This window comes from Rhea americana, unplaced genomic scaffold (assembly GCF_003343005.1).
Source record: "Rhea americana isolate MKP2758 unplaced genomic scaffold, rheAme1 scaffold_257, whole genome shotgun sequence".
NCBI lineage: Eukaryota > Metazoa > Chordata > Aves > Rheiformes > Rheidae > Rhea > Rhea americana.
Window position 1 is genome coordinate 1,018,103 of NW_028186376.1, and position 17,195 is coordinate 1,035,297.

A 17,195-nucleotide genomic window follows, 5' to 3' on the forward strand; every position below is an offset into this window, starting at 1 on the left:
TTGTCATCCACCAGCACTCCCAGGTCTTTCTCTGCAGGGCTGGTCTCCAGCAGATCAGCCCCCAGCTTGTACTGGTGCCTCGGGTTATTTCTCCCCAGGTGCAGGACTCCGCACTTGCCCTTGTTGAACCTCATGAGGTTCCTCTCCATCCAACTCCCCAGCCTGTCCAGGTCTCTCTGAATGGCAGCACAGCCCTCAGGTATGTCAGCCACTCCTCCCAGCTTGGTATCATCCACAAACTCGAGTACTCGAGATGAGGCCTCCCCAGGGCTGAGTAGAGGGGCAGGATCACCTCCCTCAACCTGCTGGCAACACTCTTCCTAATGCACCCCAGGATACCATTGGCCTTCCTGGCCACAAGGGCACATTACTGGCTCATAGTCAACTTGTCCACCAGCACAAAGCACATAAAATACATTTATAAAATGGGTCTTTAAAAATCTTTTGCTTGTTCTTAGATAGATCAGTTCTTTCACTCCTACTGTTTACACCTTAACTGAGATCTGAGTCGGACAGATTTCAGAGCAAGACTGCAAATTGATAGAGTTTGATGTACTGCTTGATTCAAGTGCAGTCTCCAATTAAATACCAATCTCTAGGCACTCAGGTTCTGGAAGGTTTAATTCTCCACTAAAAAATAMAACTATTCTGCAGTGCTTCAGGGCCTAATTTACTGTCTCACACCGACATTACCACTCAAAAGTCACGAACAGACAAAATCGACATTTCTATCTACCTCATGCCTAGCATGACAGCTTAGCAAAAACACGCTACACTGTCTTAGACTAGTTCAGCTTTCCAGGCTGTTATTGAAGCCAGTAGGTGGAGCTGATAATATACCACTGGAAGCCAACACACAGGGCTGCTCCAAGCCTTCCTCTCATGGACGTGGACTCCCTGTTGGAACCGAATGAAGCAATTTGCAAAGGTATGTTCACTATGCATTGAGATGGCCAGCAATAGTATTTTACTCCTTCTCTATCGCATAGCACCCTGTTTGACTTTCTGGCATCAGTCTGCTCAATATTGATTTATACTGAAACCCCTGAATCTGATGATAATTCTCAGTGCCTCCTCTGCACATGTAGCAGCAATAGGTTAACTCTCTGTCAGCCTGGAAGAAGGTGCTTTACAAGTACAAAAGGGTAGAGATAAGTAGTGTCCCTCTGTCTAAACAGAGCCTATTGCACAAGAACATACACAGAGGACAATCAAGAAAGCCTGATATTTTAGACAAATCAAGGCAGTTGGTTTTCCCATTTTTCAAATATCTGTACATGAAGAGCAGAAATCTGATTCACAAATGACCTACATATGTCTTGACAGAGTATCAACGCAAATTCAAAGTTTTGATTTTGGACAAAGTTTTGGACAGTTCTTCCAAACTCCTCTTCTTGGGCTTTCAGAGCTGTTTGTAAATGAAATAGCAAGGACTGCTTTTTCTAAGCTCCTTTTTCCAAAGGAAGCAAAGGTTATGGGGACCTAAAACCTTACGTGTTTCTATATGGTACGTTTTTTTCTCAACTTTAAGGGGAAAGGGATAAAACAGCATAAAGCATCTTCACAGCCATTTATAATCACAAAAGGGAAATGTATTGACTAGAAGATAGCCTAGCAATAGAGAAATAAATTGCTTTTTCTCCCTTTGCACATGCTTGTGRGTATTTACCAGAAGTAGTATCTTCATTATAGCTTGACAACACAAGTAGGAGCTATGGTATATACAGCACTGTATCTGAATGTACAGCAAAGCAGGAACCTTAGATAAATTCATATGGACACTTAAAAGATGACAAAAAAAAAAACCCTCCAACACAACAGAAAGATTGATATTCAGATGATTCACCATATTTTTCAAGTCTCAAAAAATATGTTTGTCCTAGTGGAGAAAGATACTTGTAGAACTGTATGACTGTAACTTCTTTTGTAAATGGTAAGGTTGAGATAGGCAGTTACACTGATAAAACTGATGGTAGGGACAAGTCTCAAGTCACAACACTAAAAGTCATATGCAGAAGTAGCAATAGAGTAATAGCTGTGAGGGAATGAGACAATAGCACCATTTATGATTGTACAGAGATAGAAAACAATGAAGCTATATCAAGGAGCTAGTTTTAAAATGTATTTTCATATGGTTACATATTAAATGAGATATTAGTTTGCATAAACTACTAGAATTACCCCTACAGTTTCTGCGTGAAGAGCTTTATCCAACAGAAGATGTAGGCTGCTTTCCTCTATTGACCTTTAGTGTCAATGTTAAGAGGGAATGCACATAAAAAAAGTCAATCTTACACAAGTTATGATTACAGATCCTTTGATTAATAATGGGAAACAACTCCCTGTAGAGTAAAACAGGATGAAAAAGAAATATACATTACAACACATTTAAAGTCAGACAATTCTGTGCAAGTCTGATGAAAACAAATCACTTGTAACCTCCCTGGTAAACACTTATTTTCCTGATATGGAATCTCATCTGTCACTTTCTTGGGGAAACTGAAGGAGAGAAGAGAAATGGACACAAAGTGACAAACAATGCAAAATTACTCCCCCTCCCATCTATTCTGTAATAGAGAGTTTGGATGAGCAATAAACTGGGATATTCCAAAAGGGTGCATTACAAAGACAGGAATGTTAAATAGCCTTCTGTAGCTATCACTTCAGTGAAAATTGAATAGATGTTATTATTGAAGTTATTACAGTGATAGCTTCCTTTAGGGTTCCAAATTCAGTTAGGTGAAAAATATCTGACCTACTCCAAGGAATAGCTCAGAGCCAGCCCAAACATAAATACTGAGGATTTACAGGAAACACCACTGTGCACTTTGCAGGAAGGAAAAATATGCTCGATTTCAGAACAAAAGGGTACAAAACAGGAAGAAGAACTAATTCAGCAGTTTGAGTTCTATCCATTCTATTCTAGACCATAATATTTTCTGATGCTTCTCAACAACTGCTTTTTTGTTCAGTATTTCTCTTGATGAATTACAAACAATTCACATTCAGACTGGAATGATTAGGTTGCTACAGGCTGGGAGTAGATCAAAGTAGGATTTCAGCTCAGCATAAACTCTGTCACAGACCTTTCACTTCTGTAAATAACAACCACCAGTCACTATCTCTGGAGGTTTTTTGTTTTGTTTTGATTTTATAACTGACCAGTAATTGGCACTTTCCCTCAACCCCATCCTGTTATTACTCTAACTGCCTACAACTTCATCAGGGTGTGGACCAGAGGAAGCCGTGTGCACAGCTGGCATGCATCTCACTGCTCTGCAGCTGGAAGTTCTTCCTCAGTCTCCTGCTTCTCTGGCTGTGATTCTGGAGGGATGAGGTACTGCACCTCTTCAGTATTGATTGCCACTTTATCAGGTTGCAGCCATCGCTTTAGATGTTCCAGTGTGCTAAGAGAAAGCAAAGACATGAAAGTTAAACATGAAATACCAATAAAACCTCACAGGAACATTAAAAAAATATTAGAAGAATGCTCCGAATATATTTCTTTCAACTTTGTAGGCATTTCTATTGCCACAGATTAGGTCTATCACAAAACTGACCTGTGTGCTGGAAGAGCAAGGAGGATGTTTCACTGTAGGCAAAAAGAAGCATGGTCCTTGACACTCCCCTGCAATATCTCCAGCAATGTCTTTAAAAGTCAGGATACCACCCACAAAGGATACATTTTGAAGTATAAGAGACATCTTGAAACAGAACTCTAATTGTTTTGTTGTAGCTAGGCTTTTTCAGTTATGGTTGGAAAGGTTTTATTCTCTCTTATTGGTTTTCTCGATGAAGATAATCCTTAGCAGGTACATAAAGTTCTGCACTTCTAAAGTCACTCTAGTCAAAAACCAAAATGGGAGTTTCAGCTTTCTCTGCTGGATGTAAAAAGGAGGATTAAAAAAATAAAGAAACAAAATCTGGCTAATGATGATGATGATTAAGAAACAGAAACAAACAATCAAACAAAAAATCTCCTAGGAAGTATATACACAAAGCGTGACCACTCATCTTTGATAGTAAAACTAACACCACAAGGTTAAGAAAACAAAGTGGTATGAATGATAATGTATACTTCCTAGAATGCTAACCATATTATGGATACTATATATACACATACATATATTTTTATATATTTACTATCTTATAGCCTATTTCATAATGACTGGTCTCACAGGAATAGACCTAACCTTTTTTTTTTTTTTTTTTTTTTTTTTTTTGGGGGGGGGGGTGTTTTTTTTTTTTTTTTTTTTTGGGGGGGGGGGGCTGAATGCGGTCTGTAACTCTAAAAGTTTAATATTATAATTCTGAAATGCAGAATCATAGAATCAGTAAGGTTGGAAGGGACCTCCAGAGATCATCTAGTCCAACCCCCCTGCAACAGGGTTGCATCCAGGCAGGCTTTGAGTATCTCCAGAGAAGGAGACTCCACCACCTCTCTGGGCAACCTGTGCCAGTGCTCTGTCACTCTCACAGGAAAGAAATTCTTCCTCAAATTCAGGCAGAACTTCCTGTGCTTCAATTTCTGCCTGTTGCCTCTTGTCCTTTCACACAGGACTACTGAAAAAGAGTTTGTCCCTGTCCCCCTGACATCCTCCCTTCAGGTACTTACACACATTGATAAGATCCCCCCCCTCAGTCTTCTCTTCCCCAGGCTAAACAGGCCCAGCTCTCACAGCATTTCCTCACAGGACAGGTGCTCCAGTTCTCTGATCATCTTTGTAGCCCTCTGCTGGACTCTCTCCAGTAGTTCCATGTCTCTCTTGTACTRGGGAGCCCAGAACTGGATGCAGGACTCGAGATGAGGCCTCACCAGGGCTGAGTAGAGGGGCAGGATCACCTCCCTCVACCTGCTGGCAACACTCTTCCTAATGCACCCCAGGATACCATTGGCCTTCTTGGCCACAAGGGCACATTGCTGGCTCATGGTCAATTTGTCATCCACCAGCACTCCCAGGTCTTTCTCTGCAGGGCTGGTCTCCAGCAGATCAGCCCCCAGCTTGTACTGGTGCCTCGGGTTATTTCTCCCCAGGTGCAGGACTCYGCACTTGCCCTTGTTGAACCTCATGAGGTTCCTCTCCAYCCAACTCTCCAGCCTGTCCAGGTCTCTCTGAATGGCAGTACAGCCCTCAGGTATGTCAGCCACTCCTCCCAGCTTGGTATCATCCACAAACTTTCTGAGGAGGCACTCCATCCCCTCATCCATTCTGTGTACTTTCTTCTTCTGCCTTAATTTGGCCACCAGCTCCTTGCTCACCCATGCAGGTCTCCTGCCCCTTTTGCTGCACTTCTTACTCATAGGGATGCACCGCTCTTGAAGTTGGAGGAAGCGATGTTTGAATATTAGCCAGCTTTCCTGGACCCCCCTTCCTTCTAGGGCCTTAACCCATGAGACTCCACCAATTAGGTCTCTGAAGARCCCATAGTCCGCTCTCCTGAAGTCCAGGGTTGCAATCCTACTTGTTGCCTTAGTTCTTTCCTTCTGGATCCTCCACCACCTTGCCTTCCTGGCCTGCCTTTCCTAAAAAGCACATAGCCACCCATGGCAGCATTCCAGTCATGTGAGCTATCACACCATGTCTCCGTGATTGCAATGAGATCATGGCCCTGAGATCGCACACAGGATCTCCAGCTCCCCCTGTTTGTTCCCCTTGCTGCGTGCATTGGTATACATGCATTTTAAAGAGGTATGTATGTATCTGTATACATGTATGTATCTGTATACATGCATTTTAAAGAGGTATGTAGGTTTTAAAGAGGTATGTAGGTATCTGTACCTCTCTGTGCATGCATATATATGCACATGCTCACACCCCAGGAAGCATGATTCATGTCATTCAATCCTTCCTCAGAGAAATTAACTTTTTCTTGCTCTTTTACAGCAGCAGAATTTCATATTGTAATGTCCTTGCAATTATTTGTGTGCTTAAAAGTTAGGGACTTGTTTAACTTCTTTGCTGGATGCGAATTAAATAGTTCAGTACCTCTCAGAGATAACCTCTATCCCCATTTAGTCAAATTCTAGGGAGGAAAGTTTTTCCACAGATAACGTCCCCAGCCTTTAAAAACATTTACAGAATAGAAAGCAAGGAGGTCTGCAAAATTTTGATTTTTTAAAARTCATTGATATTTATGGTATTTTATATTTTAATATTTTTATATATTATGTATATATTTATATTGTGATATATTTTTAAAAATATAAATCATATCCAAGTTAAACGGTTGAACAAAAAACCTAAAAATTACTTAAATACTATTATTCATACTTATTTCTTACTTATATCTTAACATTATTTTTCATACTTAAGCTCCAGAACTAACTTAAGCAGATTTTTTTCAAAGGAGAAAAATGATCTTCTTTTCAGCAAGAAGCCATCATGAAAAATGTCAGCTCAGAAGGAAAAACATTGAGAATATTTTAAGTGATTGAGAATCTGAGACTGCTAAAGATAAAGACTTTCATATTAATTCATACATCATCTATAAAATGGTAATGGAGGAGAGAGCAAAAGAATTATAAGACAGGCATAGAACTGAAAGCCAGCTACTCTGCAGAGCTGATCTCAGGACTGGTACCAACCTGGTAAAAAAAACCTCAAAAGAAAAGGTCCCCCTTGTATCTGAAGCCGTGCTTAGGTGGGATCTTAGAAAGATGCAGGGAATAGCCTAGAATTCATTTATAAAATAAAGCTTTTTTGGGGGGGGGAGGAGGGGGGAGCAATCTGAGATGCTTTAAATATTCCCTACTCCAAACGCAACAAGGGAAATCATCAAATAGGTTTCTGATGCTGGATCATCCCAGTCTGAGGGACTCAGCCAGTGAACAGCTCTGGAAATTCAAACTGAAAATGTTGTATATATTTTCCTCCATGTGAGTGGCAAATGGTAATTATTAACCTGTTTCAGAAAGGCTATGATAATCTTAGCAAAGTTGCAATGAAGTATAATTTCTGTCATAATACCCTAAAACAATTCCTGGCCAGAAATAAAAATCTAATCTATTTGCCAATACAGACAATTATGCCTGAAGTGGTAATCCTTACATATTAACTTCCTTATTACCTCTCATCAGATTCATGTCCCTCTATATAAAATTCAGACTCAAACTTCTCCTGCAGGAACCTGTCCCAGCATTCCTTCTTMGCCTGGGAAAGAGTACGCAGCATATCCTTGGAGGTCACCTCTTGAGACAAGCCTTTAATTCTCATCAGCCTTCTCTCTGCAAAGAGGCAAAGAAAGTCTTTTTTCTGTTTGTCGGAGGGAAAGTCAGCACTTTTAAATAAACTCTTCCAGATAAATTTATATTTAATCTTTTTGACTTAAAATACTTTTCCAGTATTTTAGGTCTGCATGACTATATTTCTTGTATATAGATATCTGTATTTTTAGGGACACATCTGAGGAATTAAGGCTTATGCAGTTAATTCTCCCCAATACTGCTTCTTAACAACTTTTGTCCTTAAAATTCTGTTTCAGTGAAAACACATAGAAAGGTAGAGAACTCAGATGTATTAAGTCCCCAGATTTCCATGCAAATTGTCATGAAATATAAATGACACTAATAGTAGTGAGAAATCCAAATAATGTCCACACTGAGGAAAAAACCTGCAGTGAATACAGTAGTATTATTAATTAGCTATCCCATAAAAGAATCTGATATTGTGAGTTTCCCAGCCACACAGGACAATGAGAACTGACTTCTTACCAGAGGGTAATTCAACTACAATACACAAATACAAAAATACACAAATACAAAAATACAAAAAAAGTAAACTGCATGAGCTCCTCTAGTCATAAAATCCCATTATAATACCTTTCTTCTCAAATCAGGTCAGGTATTGACTTGCGCTCACTTTTTTTTCCCAGAAGCACATCATCATAAACTAAACTGGGCTAATTCACAATGCTGTGGCCAATCTGTTACTCTTTTCAGAGGTTGTCTTGTGTAACCTAACTGAGCTTTCACTGAAAATAGAAACTCAGGCCCTAAAAATTCCTAAGATTTGAAACATCAGGTGTGCCCTAGCATACTGATACACAGTTATGATACCACAACCACTAATCCTGGCTATGTTTAAACCCAGAACAAGAGTATATTTTTGTTGACTTAGCCAGCACATATAGGAGAAACGTCAGGCTAGCTTTATGCTTTCATCCTGGCTGTGCAAGGTCTGACCTAGAGTTGATCTGGTCAGAAGCCTGCTGGTAAAAATTAACCATCAACATTTTCTGAACCAGTTGGAACTGCAACGTCAAGTAATAAAAGAAGAGCAATTTGTGTCTCATTGCTGTGGCACCTTTGATCTGGTATTAAGAGCWCTATTTACTGTACAGTGAAATAATAGTCTAAAACAATAACTGAGGCAAAATGGAAGCTCTGGCAGAAATAAAAACTTAAAAGATCACTTCTGCCATTCTGTCTCCATTATCCTGGGCATGTATGACTCCCTACACAAGTCAACACAATTATTTGTGTGGCTGCACTGCAAACTAGATTATGAACTGACCCAGGATAAAAACAGCTCTGCAGAGGGAAGAAAAGGAGGAAATAAAAGAGGCAAAGAGTATTTTCCTAGACTGGAGGGAGTAGCAGCCCAATACTCCTAAAAGCAGGGGGTCCTCAAAGGCTCTTCCTAACAAGTAATAGGAACATCCTTCCTGGAGCTGAATATGGTTAGATAATGAGGCCTCTGAAGGAAGCAGGAAATCCTTAAATTAGGGTACCTGAATCCATGGCCTTAGAGCTAGAGACTGCTGCTAGGAGATTGGCTCCAATAATGGTAATATTATCATCCCTCATATCAAGTGTTTTAATCAGTTGTTACACTGTTAACAATCCTACAAGAATTACCAGAATCAGTCACAGGAAGATCACCTGCATAATCTGTCCTCTTAAAATAGGGAATCCAGCACGCATAACTGGGGAAAGCATCACTGGGGAAGAGCTTTCACTCAGAAACACCTCCTGAGACTCCATAGAACAATGAGACAAATACTGATAACACCAAAACACATAGGCCCTGCAATGAGTTCCAAACACATCTTTCCTCCCAGTCAACTACAGTAGAATTACAGGCTGTTCGAAGACAGCAGTTTTGTTCCCCTCCCCCAACACACACACACACACACACACTTATTTGGGGGGATAGAAGTCATATATTTTATACTTGGTAAAGAGTTCATTTCTGTGCCTCTGCTGAAGATCAGCAATAATTATTCTTGTTTCTACTAACTCACTTGCAGTAACTGAGTCTAAGGCTGATGTCTTTCCAACCAGAGGTGTGAACACCATCACAACAGGCACATGAACAGGGTCACAGCTGACAGGAGGCACCTAAGCAAATGGAGAAACCAGAGCCTTATCAGACACTCACCTAAGGATGCTAAATATATCTCTGAATCATTCAGAGGTGCCCAGGGCTTCGGATTTGCTTGGGAAGAGCCAGCTGATGCATTCTCTGGGCTTCCCCCGTCAGTGTAAGCATCTGCGAACGAATCTGTAAAAGCATCACCAGCATCCTTCTGGTCTGGATGGGGCAGACACGAGCAAATTTCAGCCCAGAGGTCTTCCCCAGACCTGGTGACCACACAGTCGATACTCTCAAGCATTCTCATCGTGAAGCTCTGAAGGAAGAAATAAATTATGCACACTGAGGACCAAGAAGACTCATCTCTTCCCCCCTCCCCCCCTTTTATTCTCTCGGTTCCTTAAGGGATCCTTCATGTCACCGCAGTGCCTCTTAACTCTCAGGTCGCCTCCCTCTGCCCCGTCCCCCGCAGGCCGCCCCCCCGCCCCGCGGCCGCCAAGCCTCGGCTCGGCGCCAGGGTCCTCCTCCATGGGAGCCGGCTCCGGCCCACCCCCACCCCCAGGGCCGAGGCGCCGCACCCGCACYGCCGACCCACACTGTCAACATAGGAAGCTGCCACGGCTCCTCCCCGAGCGCCAATTGACGCTCAGGCGCAGCCAATCGCCGCGCCCCGCCGCCTAGCGGGGGCGGGGGCGCGGCAGTGGGCGGGAGAGATCGCGGTTCCGTTATGGTGCCATCTTGGAAAAGGGTGGGAGTAGTTCAGCTTCAGGGAGGTGGTTGCCGCAGTTGCTCGTAACAAGGGGTTGGAAGAGGGTGAACGGGGTGGGGTTCGCCTCTGCTCCGCTCTAGTGCGGCTGCGCAGGTGAGTGGGAGGAGGCGGGGGCGCGCGGGCGGGCGTTACCGTTACGTGCCCAGGCTAGAGGGGCAGGTGTCAGCGGCGCTGCGGGGAGGAGGGGGCGGCGCGGCGCCGCGCAGCTCGTCTGCCTCACGGTGCCTGCGACCCGGCCGGCGCCGTCCCCCCCGGCGCCTGCCCTGGGCCCAAGCGGTGCTTTCTTGGCCCTGCTTTACGTAGCAAGGCTGCAGCTTCCCACTTAGGATTGCTGGGGTGCTTTCAGAGGGCTTTGACTTTGCACGAAGCAACCGCTTTAGGTATAGTGTGCTGTTTGGCTTTAAACAAGGAAAGCTGCAGCTAGCTAGTAATCACTTACTTCAGGTTCTTGCATATAATCAAGGTAGAGGTGCTGATTTTCTGGGGCTGATAACTTGTCCTTTGTGACATGTAAGCTTTGTTGTGTTTTGAATAACATAATAGGTGGAAGTTCAAGTTACAGTGAGAGAAGACAAGGTTATGGGGTGTCTGTCAAGCAGCGAGTTTTGAAGTGCCTCTCTCTCATAGGCAGGCCAGGCCTGGGAGGCCGCTGTGCATTTCTGTGGGATGAGCTATCTGCTGCCCTGTGCTATATTTACACTCATGGGACTGCTGTTTGCAAGAACGATGGCCTGGACTTCAAGTGGAAAGACGCACCCTGAGCTAGTCAACAATCTGTACAGTGAGTAGCGATGTGAGGTTCTGATCAGGGTAATTGTTTAAAGCTGCTGATGGTTTGTTGGTACTTCAGTATAAAGATATTTAATGTCATAAGGTGACAGACTGTAATGCTGTTCATTCAGAAATGTCTGAGCTGATGTCACATGAACATCAGTATTTGTCCCGGTTTGAACTTACTCTATTTATAATTATAAACAAGATGTTATACTAGAAGTAGCAGCAAAGACTATCCATGGCCTTCCTTCTACTCCCCCTGAAATGATAAATGAGTGGCAATTCTTTAAAATGCTGCAGAGGATGACATCACTGTCAGCCTCCTGACCTCTGCGGTCTGTGTCACCTCCAGATAGATGCCTTGACATTACAATAGTGCTTGGTGTTACTTCAATGTTCTGGACAACAGTCTGGAGCATACTTAAAAGTAGCTTAGAATTTCCTCTACTGCTAAAGCAATGCTGGTTTTCTCCCTGCAAGAGTTCTCTCAGAGATGAGGAATAAGGAAATGAATGTTTCTGCAGTCATTGCTCTTAACTTCAGTTCATTTATCCTGCTAATGTTCCCTTAACCTGGACTGAAGTTTCCACTTTCAGGAGTGAAAGTATGACTCTATTTATCTTTCATTACATTTAACAGTTGCAGAAATATTGTGGTTATAACTAACCATCCTTTGTGGGAGACTGAGCTGATAGTTAGGATTATCACACAATTTCATTCTGTATACCAGAAACTGAAAAGCATGTACTTTCATTTGCATTTTTGTTTTTTGTCTGTTCTCAGATCACTCATTTAAGGACTCTTTCAGTTTTACTGCTAATTCCATGAACCGTGTTCCCTTCTAAATCTGTTCTTGCTATAATCCTGAGGACTTTCTCTTCTATTTCTTTTTATTCTTCTTTCTCCCAGAAAAAGGAATAATTAAATCCCAGCGGGTCTTTGATGCATTATTGGCTACTGACAGAGGTCACTACATCAAATATTTCCCATATATGGATTCTCCTCAGTCTATTGGTGAGTAACTTAAGGCAAGGTATCATTACTTTTATGGTGTCTGTACTGACTGTGCTAGTCACAGTAACAGAGATGCCTGAGATGAATTGGCTGGACCGAGTTTCCCATACTCCACATTAGATCCTCAAAACAGTGTCTGAGTTTTCGGATGAGTCAACTAGATCAACCTCTATCGGTATTTCAACTGTGGGATCCATTGTGCAGTTGAACTGCCTTGGGTCTACTTATGAATTCCAGCAGAAATGAATATGCACCTATACAGTATTCTTCCCACTATCCTGCAAAAGAAAGCGTCTTTTGAAGAATAAGGATGAGTGAAATACTTTTTTTCTGTCCAGCCTTTGCTGGTATGTTCTTCCTTGCAGGCCTGAGAAAGCTATTTGTTTGAATTATAGGAGCATTGGATACTCTAATCTTACTGGCTTTAGTAGGATTAAATATGGATATTCAGAACAACTGAACAGCAGTCTGTAAGCTGGAAGGCAAAATGGAGTGATTCCTTTCAGTAACTTGTGCTTCTGTCCCTGAATGGGTATGTCAACCCTTTGCACCCAAGGTTTTCCTTAACTCCACCAATAAAAACATCACGTTTTATCTAAGAAAGAAATCTTTAAAAGTGTGGTAAATGCACTGTTTTCCTGYCCTATTTTTGTTTTCCCTTTTCCATGCTTTCAAAAACACCAAAAAATTCTGTTTYCCTACCTGATGCAAAATCCTAGGTATCCTCAAAAACATGGTAATGATTTTTAGATCCAAAACTTGAAATCCTGGACTTTCCTCAGAACCATTCTTCTAATACAGCTAGTAATGGAGATGAAAAGTCCTAAAACAAGGTAAAACCACACAGAGTACTGCATCAGACTTCAGAGTTTTGATTTTAGAAATTTTTTTTTGTTGGTTGGTTGGAGTCCTTTTCAGGGGAGGGTGAGTCAAGAATTACTGTCATAAGCTGATGTTAATTGTAGATTACTTCAGTGAAAATAGTGCAAGTACCTAATAATATTTCAGCTACATACGGCACAAACATTTTCAGAACTAAAATTAAATTTCTTTATAGTATGTGGTCAGGATGTCAAGGCTGGCTGCTATACCCRTCTGTTGAAACTCTAAGGCCCTCAGGCTTGGAAAACTTCCCCAGTTAGCTATCAGTAGAGAAATCTTAGTTTCCTGTTGAATGTCTCTGCACAAATGAGCAATCTTTCTATGTATGTGATCCACAGAAAAAGCAGCTGATAACCCTTACAACTCAGATTTCATTTCATTGATAAAGGAAAAAATCCATATAGCTTTTCCATATTCAAAGTCTTCATTGATTGCTGTAAATTGTGCTTGTGGAGCAGAAATAAAATTAGGTTATGACAACTGAAGAGCATTTTGGTGAATGAGCCGGGAGAGCTTTGTAGGTTGCAACAGTTGGGTACTAAGCTTTGTAAAGCTATCTTGCTCTTGTTACTTAAAATTTCTGCCTGTGGGATTGCTCAGTGAAGTGCTTTAGTGAGGTAAAAGAGAAGAGCTTTGTGATATTTTTATGGGTCTGGGGGGAAAGAATAAGGAATTGTTCACATTGGAGATGATAATAATTAATTGGATATTATCACATTCATTTCTCACCAGCATGTAACTTTGTCACTGGTTTCCTTTTAGGATACAAAGCTACAATCAGTGCACCACATATGGTGAGATGAATCTTTCTACTTTTAATGGAAATAGATTTTTTTTATTTGTTTGATTTAACTTAAATACTAGAGTAGGAAGGTGAAACAGGTTGCTTGTGCATGATTATTGTGCTTGTTTCTTTACACACTGTATGTATGAGGGATTTTATTTTATTTCCCTGCTCAGGCAGGAATTTGGTATTACTGGCTAACCAGTAGTGTTGTCCTGTTTTTCCACAACATCTTTTTCCTATTTCCTATCTTATTACTGGAATACTTCCCAAATGCTGTTCTGCAAAAGGTGTTTCTGATCAAATGCTTGGACTTCACTCTGTGTCAGACAAAATACAGGCATGCTATTTTTAAATCAGAGTAGGTAATGCTTAGTGTTCTAATTATCTAAGAAACTAATAAATTTTGGAGGAAACTAATAACTGTGTAAATGGCAGAGGTATATGAGAAATGAATAGCTTTGTGCAAATGCGATGCTACACACCTTCTTGTAACTGTTGTCCACGCAGCATGCCCATGCACTGGAACTGCTGAAGGATCAGCTTGTGGAAGGTGCCAAGGCATTAGATGTTGGATCTGGAAGCGGGTATCTTACAGCTTGCTTTGCCAGGATGGTAAGCTGAGTACAGGACACTAYTACTGAGTAGTAATGTATATTGGGAGATAGGTGACTTGTACAGGCTGTTAATTCCACCCATCCTCCTCCCTTTTTTTTTCTCTTTCTTCCGTGTGTGTGTGTGTGTGCGTCTCAGAGGAAGCTATTCTCTTCTCTAACCAGCTTGCACTAGAAACAAATACAGTCATTTTGGAATCTAAATGGATGTCATATCTGCAAAAGGATATATATTAACTCAGTCTAGATCAAGAGGAGTGTGTACCGTGCAAGTCCATTGCAGATTCTGTTTCTTACTTTGTTTCCTAAGTAGTTGTAGTCTGTTTTCTAAACTCCTCCATGCATTTCTGTAATGTCCTTTAAAGCAGATCAAGTTATTCTTCTTAGGAGACTGCTTACTTARTCAAGAACTAGCCCTGCCAAGCTGTCAGTTCTACCAAATAATCCTTCATTTCCAAAGAAATAATTACTAGAAATCCCCATAGGAAATGCATGTGTATTCCTCAAGTAGCTAATATAAGTTGGACTACTCRGCTTTAAAACCAAAGTGGCACAGGATTTGCACGTTGGACAGAAACTCTGCCTTTTAAGTTTATTCCTGAAATTGTCCAATACTCATGGTAGATTGCCCTATAAAATGCATCTCTGTACATATAGGATAATGTGTTTATCTGCTGTTTTTTGGTTTTAGATGGGCCCAACAGGAAAAGCTGTGGGTGTAGAACACATTAAGGAGTTGGTACAGGAATCCATCAGAAATGTCCAAGAAGATGATCCAACTTTGCTTAGCTCTGGCCGTGTAAAATTTGTGGGTGAGCTGTTTAGGATCTTCATGTGTTTTCCCTTCTGTAAATGTTCATTAGCTCTTGCTGTTTGCAGAACACTACTACTGAAAGCAGTTGTTCTAATTTGTATTAAGTCTGAGCTGCTTGCCACAATGTTGCTTGAAAGCACTGGCTAAGCACTGTGTAGTACTGATAAACTGTAATACGAACAAGAACTGTTTAATGTTAGAGGTAGACTTGCCATGTATCTTATTTCAGAATGCGTAGTGACTATTAATTCGGGAAGAGATCCTCTTCAGAGGAGATCAGTTATCCTACATGCGGCTTTTGGTGTGTTTAAACAGGACTGCACATACTCTTTCCTGGGCAACTTGAGTCTRTTCTTTCTGTACCTGGAATCTCAAGTCTGCACAAAGCCATTGTGTTATTTAAAGGCCTTCCTGGCTTTCACAGTTCCTTTCTCTAGTGTAATCAGGTTCCAGAAATCTCTTCCTCCTTTTCTAGAAAGTAACCCAACACCACATTTCTAGCAGAGATGTCAGTGTAGTGATTTTAGAATTCATGTTGTCACCACAATCTTGCTACAAAGCGTTCCTCATCTAGCTTTCAAATGAAAGGATATAGGAAGACTTATTTGGGGGTAGAGTTTTTATGTGAACTTTATCTGATCTTGCCTGATTCTGCATGCTTTTTTCACACCTGTAGTTGGAGATGGCAGACAGGGATACCCTGAAGATGCTCCTTATGATGCCATTCATGTTGGAGCAGCAGCAGCGACTGTACCAAAGGAGGTAAGATGATCGTGCCAGATGTCTCTTGCTGTTGGCTGCCTTTATCAGTAGCCGTGATTAAAACTGAATTAGAGAACCACAGGAATCTTTTTCTGTGTGTGTGCCAGCAGGCAACCTTGTGCCTCTGAAGGTACAGTCATGATCTTTACAACTTGCAACTTGGCTTACTTCTGTTATTATTTCTATTCTCTTTTCTTTGTTTTKGGGGGTAGGGAGGAAGGTTGGTTTTGTGTTGGCTCTGCTGATACTGATTTCTCTGCTTGGCAGTTGCTGAATGAATTGAAGCCAGGAGGTCGGTTAATATTGCCTGTTGGTTCCGAAGGTGCAAACCAAGTTCTGATGCAATATGACAAAACCAGCGATGGGCAGATCCTTGAAACACAACTGATGGGTGTGATCTATGTTCCTCTGACAGATAAGGAAAAGCAGTGGCCTCGGTAAAAATTTGCTCTCCCTTGAGGAACATTTCTCCTCACAGCTATCCCTGTGACCCTGCTTTCTTTGACTCCTGACATTACTGAAAGACAGGAGGAAAAAAAAAAAAAAAAAAAGAGAGAGAGAAGAAGAAGAAGAAGAAAGAGGCTTAGCTGGTAAGGTACAGCAGGAGAGTAGTATGCATCTCCTGATAGACAGGGATTGCAGACTGAGTACTCAGGCCTTTTTTTGGAATCTGCTTGCTTTCGTAAACACTTTATCTGTGCTCATTTTTGTCACTGAGCTGAAGGCAAATGTGTGATAGTAACTGTTGGTTTTTCTTTGCCTCAGGGATGAAATCTGATGGATGGATATCTCTAGAGTGACCTCAGAAAGCTCATGAAAGGGACTTTTGACTGTACATGTGTATGTTGGTGGTGGTGTGGTTTTTTTTTGTTTGTTTGTTTGTTTTTTAATGGAAACTTTATCAGTGGACACGCTTGCAAGCACAAGTTCTCCTTTTAAAGAGCTTGTTACAGAAGGCTGAAGAAAGGGTATTTCTCCCAAGGACCTGGAGGCTCTAGAAGTCCATGTCTGGTTCCAGACAGTGAGTTGATTCAGGGGAAGTTGTTATCCTCTTTGATAAACTATCAATAATATCTATTTACAAAGAACTTCCAAACCAGACRAATACTTAAAACTTAATAATTTGTACCTAACTAAAAATACCCTTTAATACTGACTGCTTCACCTAATGCTTGGGGGGGGAGAAGACAACCGATTTATCAATGTTTAATTACAAGAGCACGTTTTCTTAACTACTTTAATTGATGGTTGTAACACTGAATTCCTCCAAAATGTCTGGGTTAAGAAAAAGCCCCTTCTCTGGTGCGGCTCACAGCTTTTCTCCTCCGTGCCCTTTCCCTCTCCCACCAGYGTTGGGCAGGTTTGGGGCGGCGAGGGGGCTTAGCGGGACGGAAGGGGGCCCCGGAGCAAGCCCGGTCGGTGAACTCGCCCTTGTGTGGCTTCCTCCTTCCCAGCCGAACGCCGGGTA

At 41.6% G+C, this 17,195-nt stretch overlaps 2 protein-coding genes across 10 annotated transcripts; one reads left to right on the forward strand and one right to left on the reverse strand.

Moving 5' to 3' along the window:
- Positions 1–2,036: 2,036 nt before the first annotated feature.
- On the reverse strand, positions 2,037–10,065 carry CCDC32 (coiled-coil domain containing 32). 4 transcript variants are annotated; one of them, XM_085307365.1, is made up of 4 exons: positions 9,893–10,065; positions 9,381–9,630; positions 7,069–7,225; positions 2,037–3,407 (listed from the first exon to the last, which is right to left on the reverse strand). In XM_085307365.1, exons 2-4 carry the CDS (start codon positions 9,619–9,621, stop codon positions 3,269–3,271), a joined length of 537 nt encoding a protein of 178 aa, XP_085163491.1. In that variant the 5' UTR covers positions 9,622–9,630; positions 9,893–10,065; the 3' UTR covers positions 2,037–3,268. The 4 variants fall into 4 exon arrangements, with proteins under 4 accessions (XP_085163491.1, XP_085163490.1, XP_085163492.1 ...); XM_085307364.1 differs by having other exon boundaries at positions 9,910–10,064; XM_085307366.1 differs by having other exon boundaries at positions 9,899–9,912.
- On the forward strand, positions 10,043–16,883 carry LOC146594554 (protein-L-isoaspartate(D-aspartate) O-methyltransferase-like). 6 transcript variants are annotated; one of them, XM_085307357.1, is made up of 9 exons: positions 10,043–10,062; positions 10,711–10,864; positions 11,767–11,871; positions 13,516–13,547; positions 14,048–14,152; positions 14,843–14,963; positions 15,642–15,727; positions 15,995–16,164; positions 16,493–16,883. In XM_085307357.1, the coding sequence occupies exons 2-9, from the start codon at positions 10,750–10,752 to the stop codon at positions 16,503–16,505; spliced, it is 747 nt and encodes a 248-aa protein (XP_085163483.1). In that variant the 5' UTR covers positions 10,043–10,062; positions 10,711–10,749; the 3' UTR covers positions 16,506–16,883. The 6 variants fall into 6 exon arrangements, with proteins under 6 accessions (XP_085163483.1, XP_085163484.1, XP_085163488.1 ...); XM_085307362.1 differs by lacking the exon at positions 10,043–10,062 and adding an exon at positions 10,066–10,087; XM_085307360.1 differs by lacking the exon at positions 10,043–10,062 and adding an exon at positions 10,069–10,176.
- The last annotated feature ends 312 nt before the right edge of the window (positions 16,884–17,195 follow it).